Source organism: Bufo bufo, chromosome 11 (assembly GCF_905171765.1).
Source record: "Bufo bufo chromosome 11, aBufBuf1.1, whole genome shotgun sequence".
Lineage (NCBI taxonomy): Eukaryota > Metazoa > Chordata > Amphibia > Anura > Bufonidae > Bufo > Bufo bufo.
In genome coordinates, this window is record NC_053399.1 from 10,598,678 (window position 1) to 10,622,079 (window position 23,402).

At 46.8% G+C, this 23,402-nt stretch overlaps 2 protein-coding genes across 2 annotated transcripts in view; one reads left to right on the top strand and one right to left on the bottom strand.

Annotated features, from left to right (window-relative positions):
* ABHD12B (abhydrolase domain containing 12B) overlaps positions 1-10,577 on the top strand; it is a 46,892-nt gene extending 36,315 nt beyond the window's left edge. The window contains exon 15 of the transcript XR_005774860.1: positions 10,562-10,577. The gene's annotated coding sequence lies outside the window, so the exon portion shown is untranslated. The remainder of the gene's footprint in view (positions 1-10,561) is intronic.
* Positions 1,408-23,120, bottom strand: PYGL (glycogen phosphorylase L). The gene is made up of 20 exons (XM_040412208.1): positions 22,801-23,120; positions 19,057-19,158; positions 13,959-14,037; positions 13,549-13,652; positions 12,384-12,515; positions 12,186-12,297; positions 10,753-10,835; positions 10,187-10,330; positions 9,981-10,073; positions 9,035-9,181; positions 7,218-7,381; positions 6,707-6,821; positions 6,322-6,423; positions 5,762-5,909; positions 4,327-4,385; positions 3,354-3,495; positions 2,862-3,069; positions 2,644-2,778; positions 2,287-2,353; positions 1,408-1,912 (listed from the first exon to the last, which is right to left on the bottom strand). The coding sequence occupies exons 1-20, from the start codon at positions 23,041-23,043 to the stop codon at positions 1,724-1,726; spliced, it is 2,568 nt and encodes an 855-aa protein (XP_040268142.1). The 5' UTR covers positions 23,044-23,120; the 3' UTR covers positions 1,408-1,723.
* Positions 23,121-23,402: the final 282 nt, after the last annotated feature.

A 23,402-nucleotide genomic window follows, 5' to 3' on the forward strand; every position in this document is an offset into this window, starting at 1 on the left:
TACCATTGCCTGTGGTGGACATGGCTGAATCTCCATGCTTATAGGGCAGCTGGTCCTTTCCTTCACTATACAGAAAAAGGGATGGCGACACATACATGACCTAGTCTCAATATTATGAGCACCAACTAATATCCAGAGCGACCGCTGTGTGCAGCACGGACAGCAGCTAGATGGTCCGGGAGTGACTCAGTAAGGTCCTGGTAGGTCATCGCAGGTATCTGGAGCCATGCCGACTGCAGTGCATCCCACAGCAATGGGTGCAGAGTTTGTTCTCTGTTTTTTGCCTGACATGCCAATGTCCATCCATTCGATGAAGCAGAAAAGGTGATTCATCAGAGAAGGCAAACCATTGCCAATCAGCAGAGGTTCTATTCAGATACTGGTGCAAAAATTGAATCATTTTCTGTAGATACAACTTCGTTAGCAGAGGTGCAGTGGCCATCCATCTGCTTTGGAGCCCTATATGGAGCAGGGTTCATTGAACTGTTGTGTGAAACACATCTGGTAGTTTCAGAAACACCACCACGCTTGCCCCAAAAGCCAATAATCATCCCTTTTTACATCTCTGATAAATCACCTTTTCCCCATGACATGAGGAATGTATGTACAGATGACCTGTCACACACCTTATATACCCACCGAGGGATGTGTGTGCAGAAAGCCTATCGCACGCCTTATCCCTCGGTGGGTATATATGTGTGCAGACAGCCTAAGGGGTGCAATAGGCTGTCTGCACACATATCCCTCGGTGGGTATATAAGGGGTGCGATAGGCTGTCTGCACACATATCCCTTGGTGGGTATATGTGTGCAGACAGCCTATCGCACCCCATATATACCCACCGAGGGATCTGTGTGCAGGCAGCCTATCGCACACCTTATATACCCACTGAGGGATCTGTGTGCAGGCAGCCTATCGCACACCTTATATACCCACTGAGGGATCTGTGTGCAGACAGCCTATCACACACCTTACATACCCACCGACTTTCCTCATACGCTACACACTGCCAACTTTGGAAGTGGTCAGAATAATGAGACTAGTAATAGACCTATCCTTGTCCACGGGGCAGTATTATACAGTTTTTCCTGGAGTAGAAATCTTCCTGCCACAAAACTAAAGCTATGGGGCCCCAGTACTTTTGGGGCTTTGTTTCCACGTGTCCAACCTCCACAGTATATTGATACAAGGGTCTTGCCTCCACTGATCAGGAGTTTTAGAGGAGAGGGGTACTTCATTAAAACACTTGGTGCCCTGGGTTCCATTATCCACCACCTCCCATTTTCCAATATGCTATGAAATAAATCAAGGGGGCTGGGGCCATCTTCAGCCTTAGCTTGCTGTCCTATAGACCATTCATGGATGACTGACCTTCTCATTCCCCATGCCAAACAGAAGGTGCAAAAGTCATATAAATTCCTTTAATAGTGTGACAGAACCGTACATTTGGTCAGATTATTAACTAGAACAGATTGCAGTCCAGGACTGGTCCCAGAAGATCCTAGAAGGACCCAACCTTGGTATAAGACAAACCCCGCTCTGCACTAGCCCCTATTAAGTGCAACAACAATACCCTACAACAAGCAAGTGCACAAAGCCTAAAGGAAAGTCCTTGTCCATTCCATGGCATCAGGTGTGTGACTTCCTGATACTGGTTATGATGGAGGACTAGAGAGATCTGAAGATTAGTGCTAGCTTCAGTCCTCCATGTTCCTAAACCCCATTAAGCTTTGGCATTTGCCGGCTTGGCGTCCTCGATCGCATCCCTTGGTTCATTGGGTGGAGGAATCTTCAGATCAGATGGCTCAACTCCCCAGATATCCTTGGCATATTCCTTAATGGTCCGGTCACTGGAGAATTTGCCAGATGCGGCTATGTTCTTGATGACCACTTTGGTCCACTCTTTTGGATTCTAGGAGAAGACAACAATGAGGTATGCACCTCTTAGTAAATGAGCCCCATGAAGATAAATTATAAGATTCTGTTGCCTGCAGTCACCACTAGAGGGACCTCACTGCATACATTGAAATCAATGTATTACACAGCAATAAGGCATTTGGTCTCCCTCTAGTGGAGGCTCTAGGAAGTTCACCATTTAATTGAATGCAAAGGATTTGGAGCTCTGTATTAGGACAGAGTTTACATCCACTATAAAGATCTATTAAAGTAAATTAGCACAGAAATCTGTAGCCATTACAAAAAAAAAAAAGTTTAATGGTGGATGTTCCCTTTAAAGGGATCTTTACTGCATATAGGATTTCCTACCAAGTAGACCGTGCTACCTACCTTGTACAGAGCACTGACCCTATCCTGGCACTTCACATACTCTTCATAATCGGCAAACACTTTAAACCTGGCATCACAAAAATGGAAGAGGAGTTAAATGATAAAGTTATGTTGCCTGCAGTGACCACTAGAGGGAGCTCACTGTATACACTATTGAATTCAATGTATTACACAGCAGTAAGCTTTGGAGTTCCCTCTAGTGGTGGCTCCAGGAAGTTTAGCTTTATATTGACTTTGCAGAGGATTTCAAAAAGACATGAAACTGGAGCCATAGTCCAATGGAGAAGATCATGACAGCGAAGGGTGGTCACCAAGCTTTCCCATGAAGTGGCCTACTCCTCCCTCAGTGTTACTGACCGGTCATTGTAGAAGAGCATGTCCGTCACATCTTTGAAAAGATCTGGCTTTGATGGAGAGAAGAATCCACTTTGTATCTGGTCCATGACCTGCTTTAGCTCTGGAAGTCTGTGATAGTATTCCTGGGCATTGTACCTGCAAATATCGAGAGGAGGGTGAAACGTGACCAAGGCTTCAGCTGTTGCATCAGACACTGACCATGGCCACGCGGATCTTACCCCTTCTTGTCCAGTTCAGCCACATCATTTACTCTCATGCCAAATATGAACATGTTCTCCTCTCCGGCCTCTTCTGCCATCTCCACGTTGGCACCATCCATGGTCCCAATGGTGAGGGCTCCGTTCAGCATAAATTTCATGTTGCCGGTGCCAGAAGCCTCAGTGCCTGCTGTGGAGATCTGTTCCGACAAGTCTGTTGCTGGGATGACTGCCAACAAAAAAGGTCCCATTCAATATCGTGGTCTCATGCATTTCTCCAATACTGAACGTGCATCATGGAGAGCCAAGATAGGAAAATGTGGCTGATTTCTTCCAGAAAGAGCGCCACACCTGTCCATGGGTTGTGCCCGGTACTGCAGCTCAACTCTATTCATTTCAAGGGGAACACAACCGGCGGACAGGATTGGCACTTTTTTGGAGGTGTGTGAACCAGGCCTAATAGGAAGAAGCCAAAAACAAGTAGAACATGAAGCTGCACAAGGCTGGACAGACCTTTCTCTGCAAGGGATACTCTGTAGTTCTCCAAGTAAATAACCTTCAGCTTGTTCCCTATGACGGGGTCATTGTTCACAATCTCCCCCACAGAAGTGATTAGCTTTATGATCATCTTCGCCATGTAATATCCCGGAGCAGCCTGAAAAAAGGAGGGTGAAGATAAAAGGACATGCTGTACTGCTCCCACCAAAAGCTAGTCTACAGAGTGGACATGCTCCAGAAAGGTCTGCAGAAACCAACCAGGTCCTGCAAATGATATATTTGGAACACAGGGAAGGACGTGAGGTCTGACAGCCTTTGTGACCATAGAGGTTAAGGATACAGAGTGGCCTACTGCCCATTACTGTGACCACCACTAGGGGGAGCACACAGACAGTTAATACTTCCCATATAAATCCACATGCAGGGAGCTCCCCCTAGTGGAGGGTGAGGGCAGATCGAATTACACGATTTTAAAAAAAAAAAAAAAAAAAAAAAAAAAAGGCTCCCCTATACAGACAAACTACAAAATCAGCCTAATCGTGGACATTAAAGGGGTTTTCCAGTCATCAATATAAGGCCAGTGGGGGTCTGGCTATAGGCACCCTGCCAGGGTATGGAGCTTTGTGGCTTCATTGGACTGTAACTACACAAAGCAGCGTTCGTGCCCCTTCAAAAAGCCAAAAGGTGGGCTATATATATTAGGCCATCAATTTTGGATTGGCAGGGGGGGGGGGGGGGTCAAGCTCTCCGCACCCCCAGCCAATTAGCATGTGTAGTGGACAGAGCTGCTCCCGCCATTGTAGTGAATGGTAACCACTGCACAATGCATGGAGCTGCACAGTCCTAGCGCCAAATTTACAGCGGATCAGCAGGGGTGCAGGGTGTCAGATATTGATGGCCTATCCTGAATATAAAAGGACCAGAAAACCCCTTGAATTAAAGGCGCAGTAGACTTGGCCGAGCTCATTTTGAGTCAACAGGATTATACCTTTCCTCCGATGATGACCGTCCTCGCGACAAATTCCTTTGTGGGATTTGCCTTTATGCCTGAAACAAGACAAACAGTTATATTGCAACATAATTCAAAGTAAAGTGCAAATCTGTATGTTTTTATTTTACTTAAAAAAAAAAAAAATATAAATATTGAATAAAAATAAAACCTACATACAGTTTTCCACCGCTATCCCCCCCCTCCCCGCTGTAATGGATTTTTCACCGGTGATAGATCCCAGCAATTATATCCATGTGATGAATGCTCCTCTCGGTGCCTCATGCCTCATTTCCCCAGCACCCCCCATAAATCTTATTGCACTGTCACACACCTAATGAGCCTTCCCCGCAGAGGGGTCCGTGACACGAGGCTGCACCAGTACAGCTGTTCACTTGTCTGTACCAGAAATCCCTCCGGTGGTGCGCCACGGTATAAAATACTGTATATGTGTATTATGTGCAACTACAGCGGGAGAGGACAACCATGACGACATCAGCTGGGTGCAGTCTCATTTCCAAAAACCTGAAGGGGTCATCGGATCAATATTCCTCAAAGGAGGGGTCCATTTGTTGTTGGGCGGTCCTCCCCAACAATATGCAGAACATTAGGTAGACGACTTGGGACCCGCCAGTGATCAGCTATAATGTGAGTGTGGACAGGTTGCAATTGTTTGACCTCCTTACAGCACCTCCACAGGAGAAACTGGGTATTACAAAGATTTAGGAGCCATTTATGAATGTTTGGTCCTCCAGGGAAAAGAACTTGGTTTGTTTTTAGCCACATATGGTTCAGAACATCCACCCGTTAGCATTAAGGGAATTAACTTGTTTTGGAAAAAAACAAAAACACTATTTCCAAGTGAAATCTGAGTTGGAGGGTGTCCCCCCCCCCCCCAGATTAGGGCCCTCATCTATTACAGCATTTCAGTCTGGAGGACCCATGTTATTCATGCATTAGATAGACAAAACATTGACTTCAATGAGAATTGTGTGATATTTAAGGTCTCCTAAAGTTGGCGGAGGGAAATTGAACTCATGGACTGCCCCTTTAATTATTTGTTTAGGGCAATTTTGGTCTTAGATGAAATACTGCAAGCTGTTGACTGATCCAAAATGAGGTTTAAAAAGGAGAAGCCAAGAGCGACCGTAGGTCAGGAAGCTGGAAACCATTACCAGCACTGGATACAATGACAACGTTAGGACCCCTACTTGATTTTCTGGCTACACAAGATTCCCAGTGACTGCAATATTAGCCCTTGCGGGCAGTGCTATACTTCTGGGGATGGGGGGCGGTAGAAGATATATACCCATAGAAAGAAGAAGAAGTGCAGACAAATTCAATCCCACACACACACACACATCCTGTAATCTCTAAAAAGAATGAATCTTTGCAGCACATTCTACAGGGGAGGAAGGGGGATGATGGCACTTACGGTTGTACATGGTGACGATATGGAGACAGTTCAGCAATTGCCTCTTATACTCGTGGATTCTCTTCACGTGCACATCAAACATGGAGGACGGGTTGAGTTTCATCTTATATTCATTTTCCAGATATTGGGCAAACTTAATCTTGTTCTCCTACAGGAAATAAAAAAATGGTCACGTCTCATCACCGTGGTGGTTTTAGGACCAACATTCTGTTCAAAGTCATTTCTTAATATATAGGTTTATAGCCCTGATTTCCAGATACAGAACTTCAAATCCCCAACATTAAATGCTGGCTACCTACAGTCACCAGTAGAGGGCGCTCACTGCATACTCAGTTTATGGAGTTCAATGGTATTCAGTGAGCTCCCTCTAGTGGTGGCTGCAGGTAGCAAGGCTTTTCTCATTTCTCCACCCAGGGGATTTGGAGCTCTGTATCAGGAAAACAGAGATTCAACCACTAGAAAGATATATTTAAAAAAAGGAATCTGCACAGAATCATGGACTCAGTTGGATGAAATGACCCAAAAACATAAGAACCTGAATATCTATATTGGCCACTCACCTCCTTCACCTTGGAGACATCCCGGATGAATATGTTATCGTTCACATACTTATTCAGCTTGGATAGCTGGCTCAGGTCCTTCACATAATCTTCTCCGATTTTCTGGAATACAATAATTAACCCCATGTGATTATTCCTTAATATGAAAGAGATAAGTTGGTGTTAGAGCGCAAGACTACAACCCCCAGCTTGCAGGGGACAACAGCCAGAGATTTGGGACCACCAATCTAGACATGCATTCACATTCTAATTCCATGGCCTCCAGTGCCATTACTATAGGTGGTGCAGGGGAGCGGCCCCAGCCTGGCCGTGCCAGTTTACATGTGGGCCCTATTATTGACTGGGGCCCAGGAGCCTCCATTTGAACTTTGGCTCTGGCATTCACCTCCGCTATGAGTTCGGCAAGCCCCGGATTGCACAGGAGGAGCCAGCGTCTGGGAGTGATCCCGTTGGTCTTGTTCTGGAACTTTGTCGGTTCGAGTTCACTGAAGTCTTTAAACCTAGGAAAGATGGTGGCAAGTTTATATAGCAATTTAATGGTCACATTGACAACATCTCCTGTAGTCAATCGGTCCTGCCATAGGCATGGCCTCATACACACGGCCATAGCAAGTGATCCTACTGAGCATTCATTTCCATGGGATCCCTACATTGCTTCATTTGCCCTGTGGGGGGCACTACAGAGGAGATGAAGAGCTGTAATCTGTAGGGAAACTCCCAGCAGCAAGATATCAGCTCATCATTGGACCATCGTTCAACACTGAAGCCATTTGTTTTAACCCTCTAGTTTCTGACTAATCGGGCGATAAGGGTAAACAGCAGCAGGTACCAAGGCCTGGCACACTGGGCATCAGTTATTAACTGGTCGATGGGTCCGTCTAGGACGGGTAACTTACACTTCATTTTTCACAATATCCGAGTGGATTCTGGCCACCCCATTCACTGCATGTGATCCCACAATACACAAGTGAGCCATGTTAATCCTCTTGATTCCATCTTCTTCAATCAGAGACATTCTTCTCAGCCGCTCTAGATCTCCCGGGTAGAGGGCTGCAATCCTCTGGAATGGTCAAAGGTATTCAATTAAATTGGGCAAAGAAAATAAAAATAAATAAATTATAATAGGAAGTGAGAATTATGCAAATATCTGATTAATATGGCTGCAAGAATTTGGGGGGGGGGGGGGGGGGGAGAAATCAGTGCGTTTAGAGCAAGGCCCTTCCCCTTCTCTCAACTTTGTACCATTGGGGTAATGGCTTCCATTCTCAGTCTCGTCCAGCATTATTAAAATCAGATGTTTTCAGCCATAGAATTTGGAGTAACATTTTAATTTTGTAAAACTGATCATATATTAGTTTTGTGTACACGCCGCCACTGGCGATACTGAACCTGCAGCCCCTCAAACACCAACTCAGGGCACCAAGGGGTTAATAAAGAGTTCTATAAAACTTTCAGCATAACCGCTTCCTTCTGGAGACAGTGCTGCTCCTGTGACTCGTATACAAAGCAGCGGTAGATTTGGCAGAGTTGTAATACCCGACGAAGCCCATAGACAAGAGCTTCACTGGGCTTTATTTTTTGTGAATTTAAAGATTTGCAGGACGTCAAAATGTCACATGGCCTTTTCCTGCCAATTAAAACATAACCACAAAAACAAAGGGGGTGGAATAAATATCCCCAGTATGCCGAGAATGAGGAACGAGCAGGAGCGCGCACTAAATGGAGCAGGAGCGCGCACTGAATGGAGCAGGAGCGCGCACTGAATGGAGCAGGAGCGCGCACTGAATGGAGCAGGAGCGCGCACTGAATGGAGCAGGAGCGCGCACTGAATGGAGCAGGAGCGCGCACTGAATGGAGCAGGAGCGCGCACTGAATGGAGCAGGAGCGCGCACTGAATGGAGCAGGAGCGCGCACTGAATGGAGCAGGAGCGCGCACTGAATGGAGCAGGAGCGCGCACTGAATGGAGCAGGAGCGCGCACTGAATGGAGCAGGAGCGCGCACTGAATGGAGCAGGAGCGCGCACTGAATGGAGCAGGAGCGCGCACTGAATGGAGCAGGAGCGCGCACTGAATGGAGCAGGAGCGCGCACTGAATGGAGCAGGAGCGCGCACTGAATGGAGCAGGAGCGCGCACTGAATGGAGCAGGAGCGCGCACTGAATGGAGCAGGAGCGCGCACTGAATGGAGCAGGAGCGCGCACTGAATGGAGCAGGAGCGCGCACTTTGGTTCTACAGAAGTGAATGGAGGACCAAAACGCGCACTATCGCTCCATTCAGACAGGGGACTCCGGGAGCCCTCATTCCTGGGATTACAGATCCCCTCTGATCTGACATCACCCATCCTGTGGATAGGTGATAATACTTTTAGAGGGGTGTCCCCTTCAACACTGTTTTTTTGCTTCATGTCTAATAAAGTTTGACTTCAGGCTACATGCACACGAATTTTGTTTGTTTCCGCGTCAGTTTCGTTTTTTGTTTTGTTTTTCGCGGACCCATTCATTTCAATGGATCTGCAAAAAAGGTATTTTTTGTGGATCTGCAATTTGCGGACTGCAAAACACATACGGTCGTGTGCATGTAGCCTTATACTGCAGTTCAGTAGAGGAAGCATCTGCCGAATTATCAGAGTTTCCCGGATTATAGAATGCCGGATTAAATACATTTTTCCTGTAAGATAACATATTGGTAAGGGGCGGATGTGTTGCTGACTTACATCCATATGCCTCTGGTTTATCTCGTAGATGATCTGCAGGTGTCTCGGCAGCAGCTTCTCCACCAGGTCCACCGGCCAGCGCTCCAGGGCTTCCGGTAATACTGTGTGGTTGGTGTAGGCAAAGGTTTTCTTGGTGATCTCCCATGCCTAAAGACAGATAAAACCTTTCAAAGGGTTGTTTCAAGAAAAATAAAATGCATCCACTTCATAAGAATCTGATTGGTGGGGGTGGGGGGGGGGTCTGACTGCTGGGAATCCCACTGAAGCGGATGGGGTCCCCAAGTCCCTCAAATGCCGCTCTATAGGACTGTTGGCAGAGCGCAGTGCTCGGTTGCCTCCACCTCTGGCATTCCCATAGACCCAGTGGTCGGACCCCCAACGATCAGATACAAGAATGGCATGCAGAGGGTTAAATTCGGTTTCCAAAGCCTGCGGGTTGTAATGCAATGTATAAAGGCAGCACAACGTGCATTAGTCAAGAGGCTTGTTCTGCTTCCAAGACAATTTCATCAGAGCGGCCGGGCCAACATGCAGGGGGAGTGATGGATTAGATTTTATTTATTTATTTGAAAATAAAAAAACAAACATTGAAAAAAAAAAGCAAACAAACCAGAGGAAGTTAGAAAAAAATAAAAATAAAATAAACCAATTTTCTTATTTTTTTGACAAAGGAAACAGTTTGCTTATATAGGCACTTCTAGCACTTCCACACAATTCTGTTCCAAGGATAGCCGAGAAGTGGGGCAGGTGGCGGACATGGTGCCCTCCCTCACATATACAGTGCGAGGCAGAATGAAAGCTGGCACAACCCCAAAACAGGAGCCTCCAATATTGAAATTATGACGCGGCCTATCCCACTAGCAACACAGTAGATCTGAACGTCCCAGGGCTGTTGATGCAAAAAGACCTGGACGCAAGAGCTTACAATCACCCCTCGTCACCATACCTTATCCCAGGGAAGTTTCTCTATATCCAGGAATATTCTCATCAGTTCTGGGATCCCCAGCGCGGGGTGAGTGTCATTAAGCTGAATGGCAACCTGGAGAAGGAAGAAACAGTCAGCAAATGTGACACTTTTTAGCCATTTTCGGCCCTCTGCAAGTAATATTTACAATCCAACATCACAAAAATGACAGCAAATACGAAACTCGCCTTATCTGGAAAGGAGTCAAAGCCCATCCGCACTGAATCCCTGCAGCCGAACCGAGAGGCCTTAAAACGGCGGATGATGTCTTGTAAGGAGGCGGCCACCACAAAGTATTCCTGCTTGAGGCGCAGCTCCTTCCCCTCAAAGAACTGGAAAAGATGGTAAAAGATCAAAGCAACGCACCGATCCGGGGACATTTATGTAAAAAAATAAAATAAAATACTAAATATTGCATCAGTTCAGTGAGCGCCCGATATGTTAGAATTAGAGCCAATACTGCCCTCTACAGTCCATTTTACAACATTACATCACATGGCTCACACCCCAGGAATGCATAGGGCCACATATGAGAAGGGTGAATTCATCCACACTCTGAAGACTTGTTACAGAAGTTTCTGACACTGTCCCACTCTTCTACTTACAGAAATTGATGCTGCAGAAACAACCCCATTTGTATAAACTTCTGCAACAAATCTGCCGTGTGTGAATACACCCCAAGTTCGCAAACTTTACTACCTAGCTTGCAGATGACTATAGGAGCCCGAAGGTCGATAAATGAGCCGGGACTCACATTATCGTTAGGATACAGGACACGGGAGATGTTCTCGGCCAGGTTCCGGTCCAGCACTGCCTGGATGTAGTCACCGACATTAACTGTAGGGGGATATAGAGGCAGTTATAACGCTTTAGGATTACAGCAATATCACTTAGAGCAAGGGCCGGAGGTAATTGCAGATGAGCATTTGTAATCAACCACTTCCTGACCAGTGAAATGTTACGTCAACCTCAGAGGAAGCGAGGCCAAGAATGGCGGCTCACCAGCACCTCTATATTAGACGTCTATTGGCCAAACCCAGCAATTCTGGTTGGATTGAACGACCATCTCACATGGACTCTTGGAGAAGAGAAGGATTGGGCTGCTGTATTTCAACATGCCTGATCCTTTTGTTCTTGGGGATATAATCTGATGCCAGAAGCATCTGGCAGTGGCTTCCTCCTCTCCCCATTCATTCAGGACACATGCATGCTTGGCCATGTGTAGGGGGGGGGGGGGTGGCGAACTTGGCGAGAGAGACATTGTCATTTTCCATTACTATATTCAGGCCAGTCCCAGAGCTGTACAGCTTACAGACAGTGTCCCTACCAATGGGGCAGGAGGCCTAGATTTCAGATCCCAGACCTGTGCGCTCAGCAGGAGCTGCTGGGCGATTGATGGACATCACCCTCTTCCTCAATTAAGACCCTTTAATGGACGGTTTTGTCCCCAAAGGCTGCAGATTAGTAACTCGGGACCCTCTTCTAGGGATAATGGAGCATGTACAAGAATTCAGTTCAATAGTTCCCATATATAGCCTGCCTAGAAGAGGACAACTAAAACCAGGATGGGTCTTTAAAGAAGCACTCCCTCAAAAAAAAAAAAATTTGACCTGTTTTAAAGGTACATGATGTAAACTGTAGTAAAGGTAATTTTCTTATCAGAAATTGCATTTGTGAGTTATAACCTCCCATCTGATCCTCAGCTGTGTCATGTGACCAACACAGGACAGGAAGTCCGTTACTGCTCTATTCATTCCTATGAGCCCGACACTGAGGCTCTCATAGGAATACACAGAGAAACAGACTTCCTGTCCACACAGAAGAGGCTGTGTTATTTGGAAAGTCCGTGTTGATCACATGACACAGCTGAGGTTCAGAAGGGAGGTTATAACTCACAACTACAGTCACTAGTAAGATAATTACCTTCACTACAGTTTACATCAGGTACGTTTCTAACAGGTCAGAGAAGAATTTATGTGGGGGTGCTTCTTTAAGCGTCTGTGTGGCAGCAGGTGACTCATGCTGGAATTCGAGGAACCCAAATTCCAGGACATTGCATTTTCCTGTGCTGGAAATAAGGTTACATGACAAAATCTGCTAGTCTAAGGGTCCAGAGAGTCAGAACAGTTCTCCGGGTATCATGGACTGATGGCCGGAGCTATACAGGCCTTCACCACACGTACTCACAGTCTCGGAGGTTGAAGTCATTGGGCGCCCGTGCAGACCACAGCCTCATGGTATTGACGGTGTTATTCATATACCCGGGCACTGGAGTGTCGTACGGCATTGCCAGGACCACCTAGAACAGAACGAAAAGGCAATGACTGGACCCAACATCTGGGGCAGGGTCAGATGTAGAAGTCCAGAAGCGGCCCGCACACTCACCTGAGTGTCCACCCACCGGACGCCCGTTTTGGTGTTCTCCACTCGCCCATAGTAGTGAACAGGGAGCATGTACTCTGGCCGGGCCTTCTCCCAGGGGTTTCCATGCCTCAGCCAGTCATCGGCTTCCTCAACCTGAAGACAAGCAACAACTTTATGGATCCCAAGTGTCTCAACTTTCCTCTCTGCCCATAGAAAACCAGCGCTATCAAAGGCTTGCGACAGTGGGGGCCCCAGGAGCCCCAAGTTATATCACCAAAGCAGGATCTATACTTCCTTCAATGTAGAACCTACACTAGTCCTAGGGACTAAGCCAGGCTCTGAATGTGTCCCAATACAACATCTGTTTATGTGCTCATTCTCCCGCCATGCACACTACAGGCCTCCAAATCTAGGCCGGCCGTCATGATAAGCACATTACACAGGAAGGATATCCTAACTCAGCAGAAGGGAACCAGACTTTGGTAACAGCCGATTTTAAAAGATCTAACGTTACTCAATGACAATTTACCAAAATGTTTCCTGAAGTTTAAAAACAAGAACGACCAAAAACCACAACAGGGTCAATAGCGATGGGTCCAGTTATATTGTGGCTTGCACACCATTTAGGGTTCCTAGGCCACCATGGGCCCTGGATAACACAATGGCTTTAGGACATATCTGGTGCATCTCTTTCTTAGCAATACCCTAATGCCCCTGTGGATGGTTCCCAATTGCCTGGACAGATGATCCAGGATCCCAGTGATTGCAGCATTGCCAACTTCTGAGACACCAGAACTCTTTGAAAATAATGGAGGTCTATCATGGCTTTCAGGTGGATCAACCCACATTTTTGGCAATTCCATTGGGCACCCAGGCTCAGAGCTTCAATTGGACTTGGGCATTAGCTGCTGTCCATAGTACAGACAGACAATGGGGTAAGATTCACTTTGCTGCCCCAGTCCTATATCTAAATACCCTGATCCAGGCCAAGGTGGTTTGTTGGCGCTCCCCTGGCATCTGCCCATGACCTCCAGTTGGGAATGTTGGTGCTTTCTATAACAAGCTGATTCCAACTGGGATCTTTGAATAGGAAGCTTAGAATATAAAATGTGAGTCCCCATAGGCCACAGTAATATAACGAAGGACACGATATGCAAGTAATGTGTGAAGTCCGGGATCTCCGCACCTGCCATCCTTCTTTTATCTTCTGGTTGAAAATTCCATATTCATAGCGGATACCATATCCATAGGCAGCAAGACCCAGAGTGGCCATGGAGTCCAGGAAACAGGCTAAAGATACAAAAGGACATTTATCATTGGGACCCCGAAGTTATTAAATTAAGGATCTGATGAAACCATTACTACTACTCCCATCCACCAAATTTACAATAAATCTCCACCAGAGCAGCCCTAGTTAATGTGTAACCAGGTACAATGGCAGCATGTATATCCGCCATGTTCCTGATGTCAATGCCCTGAACCCTGGTGTAACTGTTCTTCACAAAATCAAATAGTGAAGAATCAATAAATCACTGGAATCCGCCTCGATTGTTGGCTTATGTAGAAGCTGTGCCGCCAATACAGTGGGCTACTGACCTGCAAGACGTCCAAGACCACCATTGCCAAGGCCGGCGTCCTCCTCCATCTCCTCCAGTTCCTCAATGTCCAGTCCAAGCTACAGAACAAGAAAGTGATTGATTAAAGGCACAGCAGACACTGGAGGCAATGAGGAGCCCTGACCGCCAAAACCTGCGCAGAACTGAGGGCTTTATGGTGGGAGGCCCAATAAGGCCAGTTACTGCTTCCGACACGTTTTAGTATAGGTTCTCCTGAGGAGCTGGGAGACCACCAATAGAGCCACCATATCCACCATTCTGCTTAACAGAGGGGGTCCCTCATCTATTAGATGGGGTGGACAGTGGCTACAAAACATCCGTCTCCGGAGGACCCAATATATCCATACATTACATGGAGAGAGCATTAAGAGGGGTTGGCCAGTTTATATTACTGGTTGCACATGTGCTTGGAAAATGGCCGATGATGGAGATTTCTGGGGTCCGACAGTCCATCCCCAGAGTAAATGAATGCAGGCGCCGATAGACGGAACGCTCCATCAGAGGCCATGTTCCGAGTGCTGCGCCGGCATACGGCTTAGCAGATCTGCATGTAAACATGAATCATCAGCTGGCCAAACCCTTTAAAGGGATTGTCCAGAATTAGAAAAACGTGGACGCTTTCTTCCAGGAATAGCGCCACTCCTGTTCATGGGTCGTATCTGGTATTACAGCTCGGCTCCATTGAAGTGAACGGGGCTGGGCTGCAATACGACCCACAACTTACGGACGGAGGTGGCGCTGTTTTTGTAAGAAAGCAGCCATGTTTTTGAATACTTAAAGTTAACCGGTGGTGGTGCTGCAGGGGAACTGAACACTTATTGCTAGGTTCTTCTTCAGTTTCCAGTTGATCGCCGAGGGTCAATCTATAAGTTGTGGAAATCTTATAACGGGAAAAAAAAAAAAAAAAAATCGTGTCACCAGGAAATTCCCTGATACACTGGGAAAAATGCCTTGCAGGGCTAACTGATCTGAATGTGAAGATACCTGTTGCTTCATTCTTGAGAAATAGGACTTTTAATACATATGCAAATGAGAAGTTAAGTGCACAGAGGGCGGGCCCAGACCACTCTGTGCACCCGTGCTTCTCCTGCCAGCCCCTCCCTTGATAGACAGGACCAAGTTTCCATATAGTCATCTCACTCAGAGGATGCAGGAGGAGTAAGGATGCACCAAGTGGCTTGGGCCCGTCCACGGTGCACTTAAAGGCGTTGTCCTCTTTTTTACTATTGATGACCTACCGCCACCGATCCGATATTGATGACCCATCCTCAGAATAGGTCATCAATAGTAAAAAGCGGACAGACGCTTTAACTGCTCGTTTGCCTATGGATTAAAAGTACCTTTTCTCCAGAATGAAGCAACAGATCAAGTGAAGGGCATCCTGACATTCAGCAGAGCAGACCCTAAAAGGCAGTGTCCCTGGTGTAACTGGGAATTTTCTTCTAACACTCCCTTTAAGAACAGAACAGTCTTAGGCTCCTTTCACACGGGCGAGATTTCCACGCGGGTGCAATGCGTGAGGTGAACACATTGCACCCGCACTGAATCCGGACCCATTCATTTCTATGGGGCTGTGCACACGAGCGGTGATTTTCACGCATCACTTGTGCGTTGCGTTGCGTGAAAATCGCAGCATGCTCCTCTTTGTGCGTTTTTCACGTAACGCAGGCCCCATAGAAATGAATAGGGTTGCGTGAAAAATCACAAGCATCCGCAAGTAAGTATGGATGCGGTGCGATTTTCACGCATGGTTGCTAGGAGATGATCGGGATGGGGACCCGATCATTATTTTTTTCCCTTATAACATGGTTATAAGGGAAAATAGCATTCTGAATACAGAATGCATAGTACAATAGCGCTGGAGGGGTTAAAAAATTATAAAAAAATACATTTAACTCACCTTAATCCACTTGTTCGCACAGCCGGCTTCTCTTCTGTCTTCATCTGTGAGGAATAGGACCTTTGATGACGTCACTACGTTCATCACATGGTCCGTCACATGGTCTATCATCATGGTGATGGATCATGTGACGGACCATGTGATGACCGTAGTGACGTCAAAGGTCCTATTCCTCACACAAGACAGAAGAGAAGCCGGCTGCGCGAACAAGTGGATTAAGGTGAGTTAAATGTATTTTTTTATAATTTTTTAACTCCTCCAGCCCCATTGTACTATGCATTCTGTATTCAGAATGCTATTATTTTCCCTTATAACCATGTTATAAGGGAAAATAATACAATCTACACAACCTTGAACCCAAACCTGAACTTCTGTGAAGAAGTTCAGATCTGGGTACCACAGTCAGTTTTTTTTATCACGCGCGTGCAAAACGCATTGCACACAGGCGATAAAAACTGAACGGAACGCAATCGCAGTCAAAACTGACTGCAATTGCGTATCTACTTGCGCGGGTTTGCCGCAATGCACCCAGACACGCTCGTCTGCAAGGGGCCTAAGGGCTTAACACTGGTCATCGCCCAGACTAATTTCCAGCATTGAACAGATTCTCTTCTCCATTTTATGGGGGCATCATCAGCAGGACTGCAAGTGACCGACAGGTCATCTCCAGATCCAAGAACCCTAAAGGCGCTTCATACAATGCTGGAGGGAATGGCGGAGGCCCAAAAACCATCAACCTATCCATGCTCTTTTCTTTTACATTTCAGATGTATTTTGCACAATTTATGAAGCCAAGATCAATAATCTATCGGATTTCCAAGGATGTTGAACCACAGCACGTCTATATGTCCAGTGGAACAGAAGTATTACAGGAACCAAGGTGAAGGCAATGGAAATATCGGACTGAAACCGTCCACCCGGATGATGTCCGTGGCCAGGAGCGCAGACGACGAGAGTTACATTCCCAGAAGGTGCAATTATATAACCTTCTACAGCAAGCGGAACCCAAGAGCAGGCGTCTAGAATGGATCCATAAGCTTGAGATATGGAAAATGTAGTGGACACGACAGGTTTGGACAAGTAATGTCAGTTTAGGATGTTGGCGGCAGAGAGTTCCTCCACAGTCCTGTGACGGGAGATCCCTGCACACAGCCATATACAAGCACATGCCAAATAGTGCAGGGACGAGTCCATAGAGCAGTCTTAGGCTACGTCTACACGACGACATTTGTTGCACTAATGTCGCGCGACAATTTTTATAATGGCAGTCTATGGTGTCGCACTGCAACATGCAGCGACGAAACAGTCACATGTTGCAGTGCGACACCATAGACTGCCATTATAAAAATTATCGTGTGACATTAGTGCAACAAAATGTCACGCGACAAGTGTCGTCGTGTAGACATAGCCTTAGGCACAAGAAGTTGGGTCTAGCAGCAATCTTCTAGGTGCTTTAGTTACTTGGCTCCTGGAATCTCCAGCTCTGGTGTGGCAGGAGCTGAGGTCCAATATCTGGTTGTAATGTGCAGGAATCCCTCTACACAGCAGATACACAGGCCTTACGCATTTGAATACAGCTATCCACAAGTGGACCCTCAGGTCTTCACAGAGGTCTATGGTGGCCAGCAGAATACCAGCGTTCTCTGGGGGACTGTACGAACTGGAGGAGTGAGGGTCAGTGGAACCCCTGACCCTTCCCGAGTTCCTCCCCCACCTATAGCCTAAAATCTAGAATCTGTATCCGACGATTGTAGAGAGGGAAGCATTCTCTCCCAGCAATCGCCTGCTCGCTAGCGGAGAAGACCGCCGCTATTACATGCATGGGAAGGATTGATCGCCATGCCATCGCTCATCCCCTTCCAGTGGTTTGCCTGCGGCAGATCGTTATTAGAAAAGATTAGAAAAAAAAAAAAGTCAAAGATGATCATGCATTTGCGCGTTCATTGGGCATTTGGTGGCAGTATTACACTGCAAGATGATCACTAGCGAGTGTTCATACGAAGGATTGTTAGCGATCCGCAAAAAAACAAAATACAGGCTTTACACTCCCTCTAGAATAATCCACGATGAGGTTACATGAGCATCTACACGTACAGAGGGCTGGCAAGTCCAGACTAGTAAGCCCAGTTTTCTGAACCATGGACTAACGCCAACCAAGACTTGCCTCTGCACAGTGGCCCTGGACGGTGCAGGGGAGAGGTCTACCACCTGCAAGACAGGAGCAACTGATGTAGAAGGGGATTTCGGATTTCAGTCTGGATTCTGTAACGTACCCCAAATATTAAGTGCAATGGGGGAAAGACACTATGCACTTAAAGGGATTGTACCACAAAACAGTCTATACTTTTCAAACCAGCACCTGGATCTGAATACTTTTGTATTTGCATGTAATAAAAAAAAAATGTTGTATAGCCACTGAGGTATTAAAAAAAAAAAACATATCTTCTTTAGAGCCACCTGCTGTTTGTTCTTTTTCCTAATTCTCATTCACGCAGGCACTCCGTTTAAATCTTCACCTGACACCAGCCATATCTACTGTTAGAAGATGTGACAATTACAGTGAAAGAGCTGCAGCAGAAAGGACACACCCCCAAGCTGCGATTGGGAGAAAGCTGCAGCAGAAAGGACACGCCACCTGAGAAAGCTCACATCCCCTGACCTGCCAGCAGAACAAATGGAGAAAGATTGTTATGTGTGTTAAATAATGTCTGATTTTATTTTTTTTTTAATCACTGGGTAACCTCTTTAGAAGACTCCGCTGTTACTCCCAGCGCAGCGCCTTCTGTCTTTGTCCTGCTCCTCTGCACTCAATATCATGGTGGTCAATACAACGTAGATGGTGGTGTAAGACCTTTACACAGTGTAATTAGTTCTACATGGAGAGTTCCTTTAACCAGACGACACCAGGTCAGATAGATCAACAGCAAGAGTAGAGACAGATGATAGGTGCTGTAGTTCTGTATTCCCCCTCCGTCTTCTAGAGGCCCACCCTTTCTGCATATTCTGTAGGTGGTTTCACTTGCAGTTACCAGGTAGCCTCCCTGCTTCCTATCTGGGTGACCGCCATCAGAGCACACATTGCCATGGATGTATAGAGGCAGTCCTATAGGTATACACTAGGCACCACATTTAGGGTTCAGGTCCCTGCATATTCTTTAGGTCAGAGATGGCGTCTTACCTGATAGATGGCCTCATCACAAGCATTTTGCAGCCCCAGGTTGATCATAGTGTTCTGTAGGGTACGGCCCATGTAGAATTCCAGAGACAGGTAGTACGTCCTCTGCCATAAAGTAAAATAGGATTAATATTTTTTCAAAATTCTGCTGCAAGTTTTAGGGAAAACAGCATGCGAGAAAAAAAAAAAAAAAAAAAAAAAAAAAAAAAAAAAGAGAGAGTCAGTACAATGTCCATTGAGGTTGTCACCCAGATTTCTGCATCACCCGACAAATAGTTGTGCAATTTTAAACGCTCTCGATCAGGGGTCTCAAACCTATTGCAAAACGACAACTTCCAGCATGCCAAACATGGTAGTTCTACAACAGCTGGACAGCCACAGGTTGGAGGCCACTGAAGATCTGTGGTCCACGTCTAGATGACAATCCCAATGGGCAGAGCTAGGATCAACAGGGTCAGGATCACTTAATGGTCCTCTCACTTCAGAAAAAGGCATTTATCATGTAGAAAGGTAATACAAGGCACTTACTAATGTATTGTGATTATCCATATTGTTTCCTTTGCTGGCTGGATTCATTTTTCCATATACTGCTCGTATATGGGGTTACGGCCACCCTATAATCCAGCAGCAGTGGTTGTGCTCACACACACACACACACACTAGGAAAAAGCATCAGCCTCTCTGGTGGCCGGGACCCAGGAGTGTGCATAGGCCAGCGCTTTCTCCTATAGTGTGCAAGAACGGCCACTGCTGCTGGATTGTAGGGTGGTCGTATCCATGGAAATGATGAGAGTATAATGTGATGGAAAAATCACATCGCGGTTGACGCTAAGGAGGCTTGTTCCCGTCCCCACCTGCCATTGGCTGCCCCCCCCCCCCCTCCGGGAACGGTGCAGGGGCCCGGCATATGGGGGGACATTTTATAGGATTGAGTAACCCCTTTAAAGGGCTTCTGCAGTTTTGTTTTTTTAACTGATGATCTAGCCTCTGGATAGATCGGCGGGGGTCCGACACCTGGGACCCCCATCGATCAGCTGTTTGAGAAAGCCAGCGCCGTGGCCTTCTCACTGTTTACCGCAGGCCTAGTGACATCACGACTTGTATCAATGGCCTGGGCGCAGCTAAGCTGTATATCAACAACCCGCATACTGTACCAGTGTGTCCAGCACATGAACAGGACCGGTTTGTATCCCCTGTGAGCAAGCAGAGGTCTTGAAAACAGCAACGGGCGGAGGCAGAAAGCGTATAATGGTATAACTTTACTATATAAAGTTTAAACACACATTTGCTCAAACAGGAATACCCCTTTAAGTCTCCATTCACAGTTAATGGTCGGCAGGGTTTATTATAGGCACGTGTATAGCGGGTGTAACATGCTAACCTGCAGAGTTCTCCTAACGAGTAATAATGCAGAGTCAGCAGTGTTTTCTTGTGAAGGTCAATGCTGGGATTACAAAATCTTTACCTACTGTGTCACTATGGAAGCCCAGTCCAACAACATGCACGGGAGAATGCAAGGGATGGAGCAGGTTTCATAGAGACGCCACATGGTTAACCCTTCAGGCAAGAGAGCAGATCCGGGATTCATGTGGATTATGGAGATCCAACCAGAGTTGGACTGGGGCATCTCGACGGAAATGGTTCTGAAAGCTCACCCTCTGGGCAAACAGATCGTGCACATTACACCCGCCATTGCATACCACAGGCCGCATACTCCACATGTAACACCCGTCCAATGCTGCAGACGTCCAGAGATAAGTGGTGCCTGAAGAGCACTTATCTCTGCTCCTACCATATTATGGTGTATACCAATCACTGCATAATAGACGCAGACAACATATTCAACATCCACTACCAGGGTTGGACTGGTAAACAGGGGAATCCCCCCAGTGGCCCCCTGAGAAAATTGGGGGCCCCCAGTCCACTAGCACAGCATCTCAAATAACCTATATCAATATAAAAACTGGTTATTATAGACCAGGGATGGCCAATCAGAGGCTCTCCAACTGTTGCAAAACTGCAACTCCCAGCATGCCCACACCTTTCAGCCTACAGCATGGCATGGTGGGAGTTGTAGTTTTTAAAACAGCTGGAGAGCCGCTGGTTGGCCATCCCTGTTATAGACGCATAGGAAGGTTAAGGTGACCTCTAGGAATAGAGGCAGGCTAGCCAGTATGCTCTCTTCCCTGGGACTCACTTTTTGAAGCTGTTGCAGAGACCCCCAAAATCAATCTTGGGGGCCAAATGAACTGCAGTTCTAAGGCAGTCAGATGCCGAACCCGCCCAAGGGTAGGTTCACACTGAGTTTCTTGGAGGAGGTTTTGAGATTTTCCTTCAAGTTTTTCAGCCAAATCCAGAAGTGGATTCAGCAGGAAGAAAAAGTACAAGTCCGGCCTTTATATTTAGGATTCTTTCAAATCCACTTCTGGCTTTTGCTGGAAAAACCTGCAGGAAAATATTGCTCAGAACCAACTCAGTGTGAACGTACAATGTCTCATGTACGTGATGACTACACCCCTCACCGTCTGCATTCCCAATATGATTAAATCTAGGATAGCTATGGACTATATATGGGATTTCTCTTACAATGTAGATTGAAGCCTCAGCAACCTATGGGTCTGCATTATGTAATCGCTCCTCCTCTATGGATGTCCTCCATGATACTACACAAGGGCCTGCTATTAGGGTGCCCTAACACTTCTCAGTCACATCATAAGGCCTCTTGCACACGAACATGTGCGCCCCATGGTCGTGCTGCAGCCCGCAAAATGCGGGCAGCAATGCATGAGCACAGTCCGTGGGGCAGCCGCAGCAGATCGCGGACCCACTTTAATGGGTCCGCAATCCGGCCGTTCCATCTTTATGCAGAACGGAACTAAACCCCACGGAAGCACTCCGTAGTGTTTCCGTGCCGCATCTCCGGACCCATTAGGGTGAATGCCCACAGAACGGCACCCGTGTACTGCAGATCCGCAATACGGCAACGGGGCGCACACGTTCGTGCGCAAGAGGCCTAAAGCAGCTAGATAAGTGGGGTGCGACCTGTGGCTTTCCTTCTGTTCCACAACTACAACTCCCAGCATGCTGGGAGCGGTTTATTCGCAATGAAGCGAGCAGTAAAGTCTATTAACCCGGCCAAACCATTCTAAATCCTAATCATAAATACACTTTTCCATTTGTTTGGAAATCCAAAGCTTTCTACGCAGAACATGACCGAGCTTTCCAGCAACCACACCCAAAGAAATGCAGATTTTAACATGCTGGACCCCATCAGTATAAATGCCCCAGTGCGGTACAGGCATCGCTATATAAACTATATACTATGTATGGCATGCCTCCAGTCCTCTACACACAGTCAGCTCTGCTAAGCACATAGAGGAGAGGTTAGGTTTGCATGACTTGCAGCCTGTGGAAAATGGAGTCTCATTACTTCCTTGTAAGAAAGGGTCATGGAAATGGTTAATGTCCACAAGCCCGGTGTTGTGAATAAGAAAGATACATTGTAACAACATAAACATAACATTTTAGCTACAGAATCTGCAACAAGACCACCAAGTGTTCCAATGTTTCTCTGCTGCCCCCTGGTGTCTTGATACAGCAAAGCTCACCCCACCAGCTGCAGCAGTGACAGCCACCAAGTTGCTAACATTCACCCATACTCATTGCACTAAAAATGTTCAGCCAAATAGACAGACTATGTTGCAGCAGAGTTTTGCAGATTGCAATGAAGCAGAGCCAGGTGAGTACCTTGGGGTCCTTCTCATAGTAGTACTGCTGGGTTCTGATCCACCTCCCCACCAGGTGGTCCCTCACAGTGTGGGCCAGAGCAAAGTAGTAATCCCTGGTGGTGGAGACATTTCTGTCTTTGACCAGGGTGAAGTGCAGGTGCCTGTTGAAGCCTTTCTTCAGCTCAGAGACATTTTCCACCCCTACAATCCCTCTGATGCTGATCTGCTTCCTCTTCTCCTGGTCAGTCAGGGGCTTGGACATCTTTGCTCTGCTGTGAAGGGACTGGTGAGCAGGGAGCAGGGCTGGAGGCTGCAGTTTATAACTAGTCAGAGTCTAACTTCCCCTCTGCTGTCTCCACCCAGGGCTGGGGCTGCAATCACTCACACACCAATAGTATCGCAGGCAGCAGGGAAGAGGCATGTGCTGTTTACTGGCTGCCAGGATTGCAGCACAATGTACCCTCTGTGTCTGCAAACAATTGCAATCTGGGTTGTGCACGCTCTACAAGGTGGAGAACTACAACTCCCAGCAGGACTTTACACGATGCACTTAAAAATGCAGGTTATTTAGGTCATTACTGTTTGCATATACATCCCATTGGAAAAGAGACCTGAGAATGA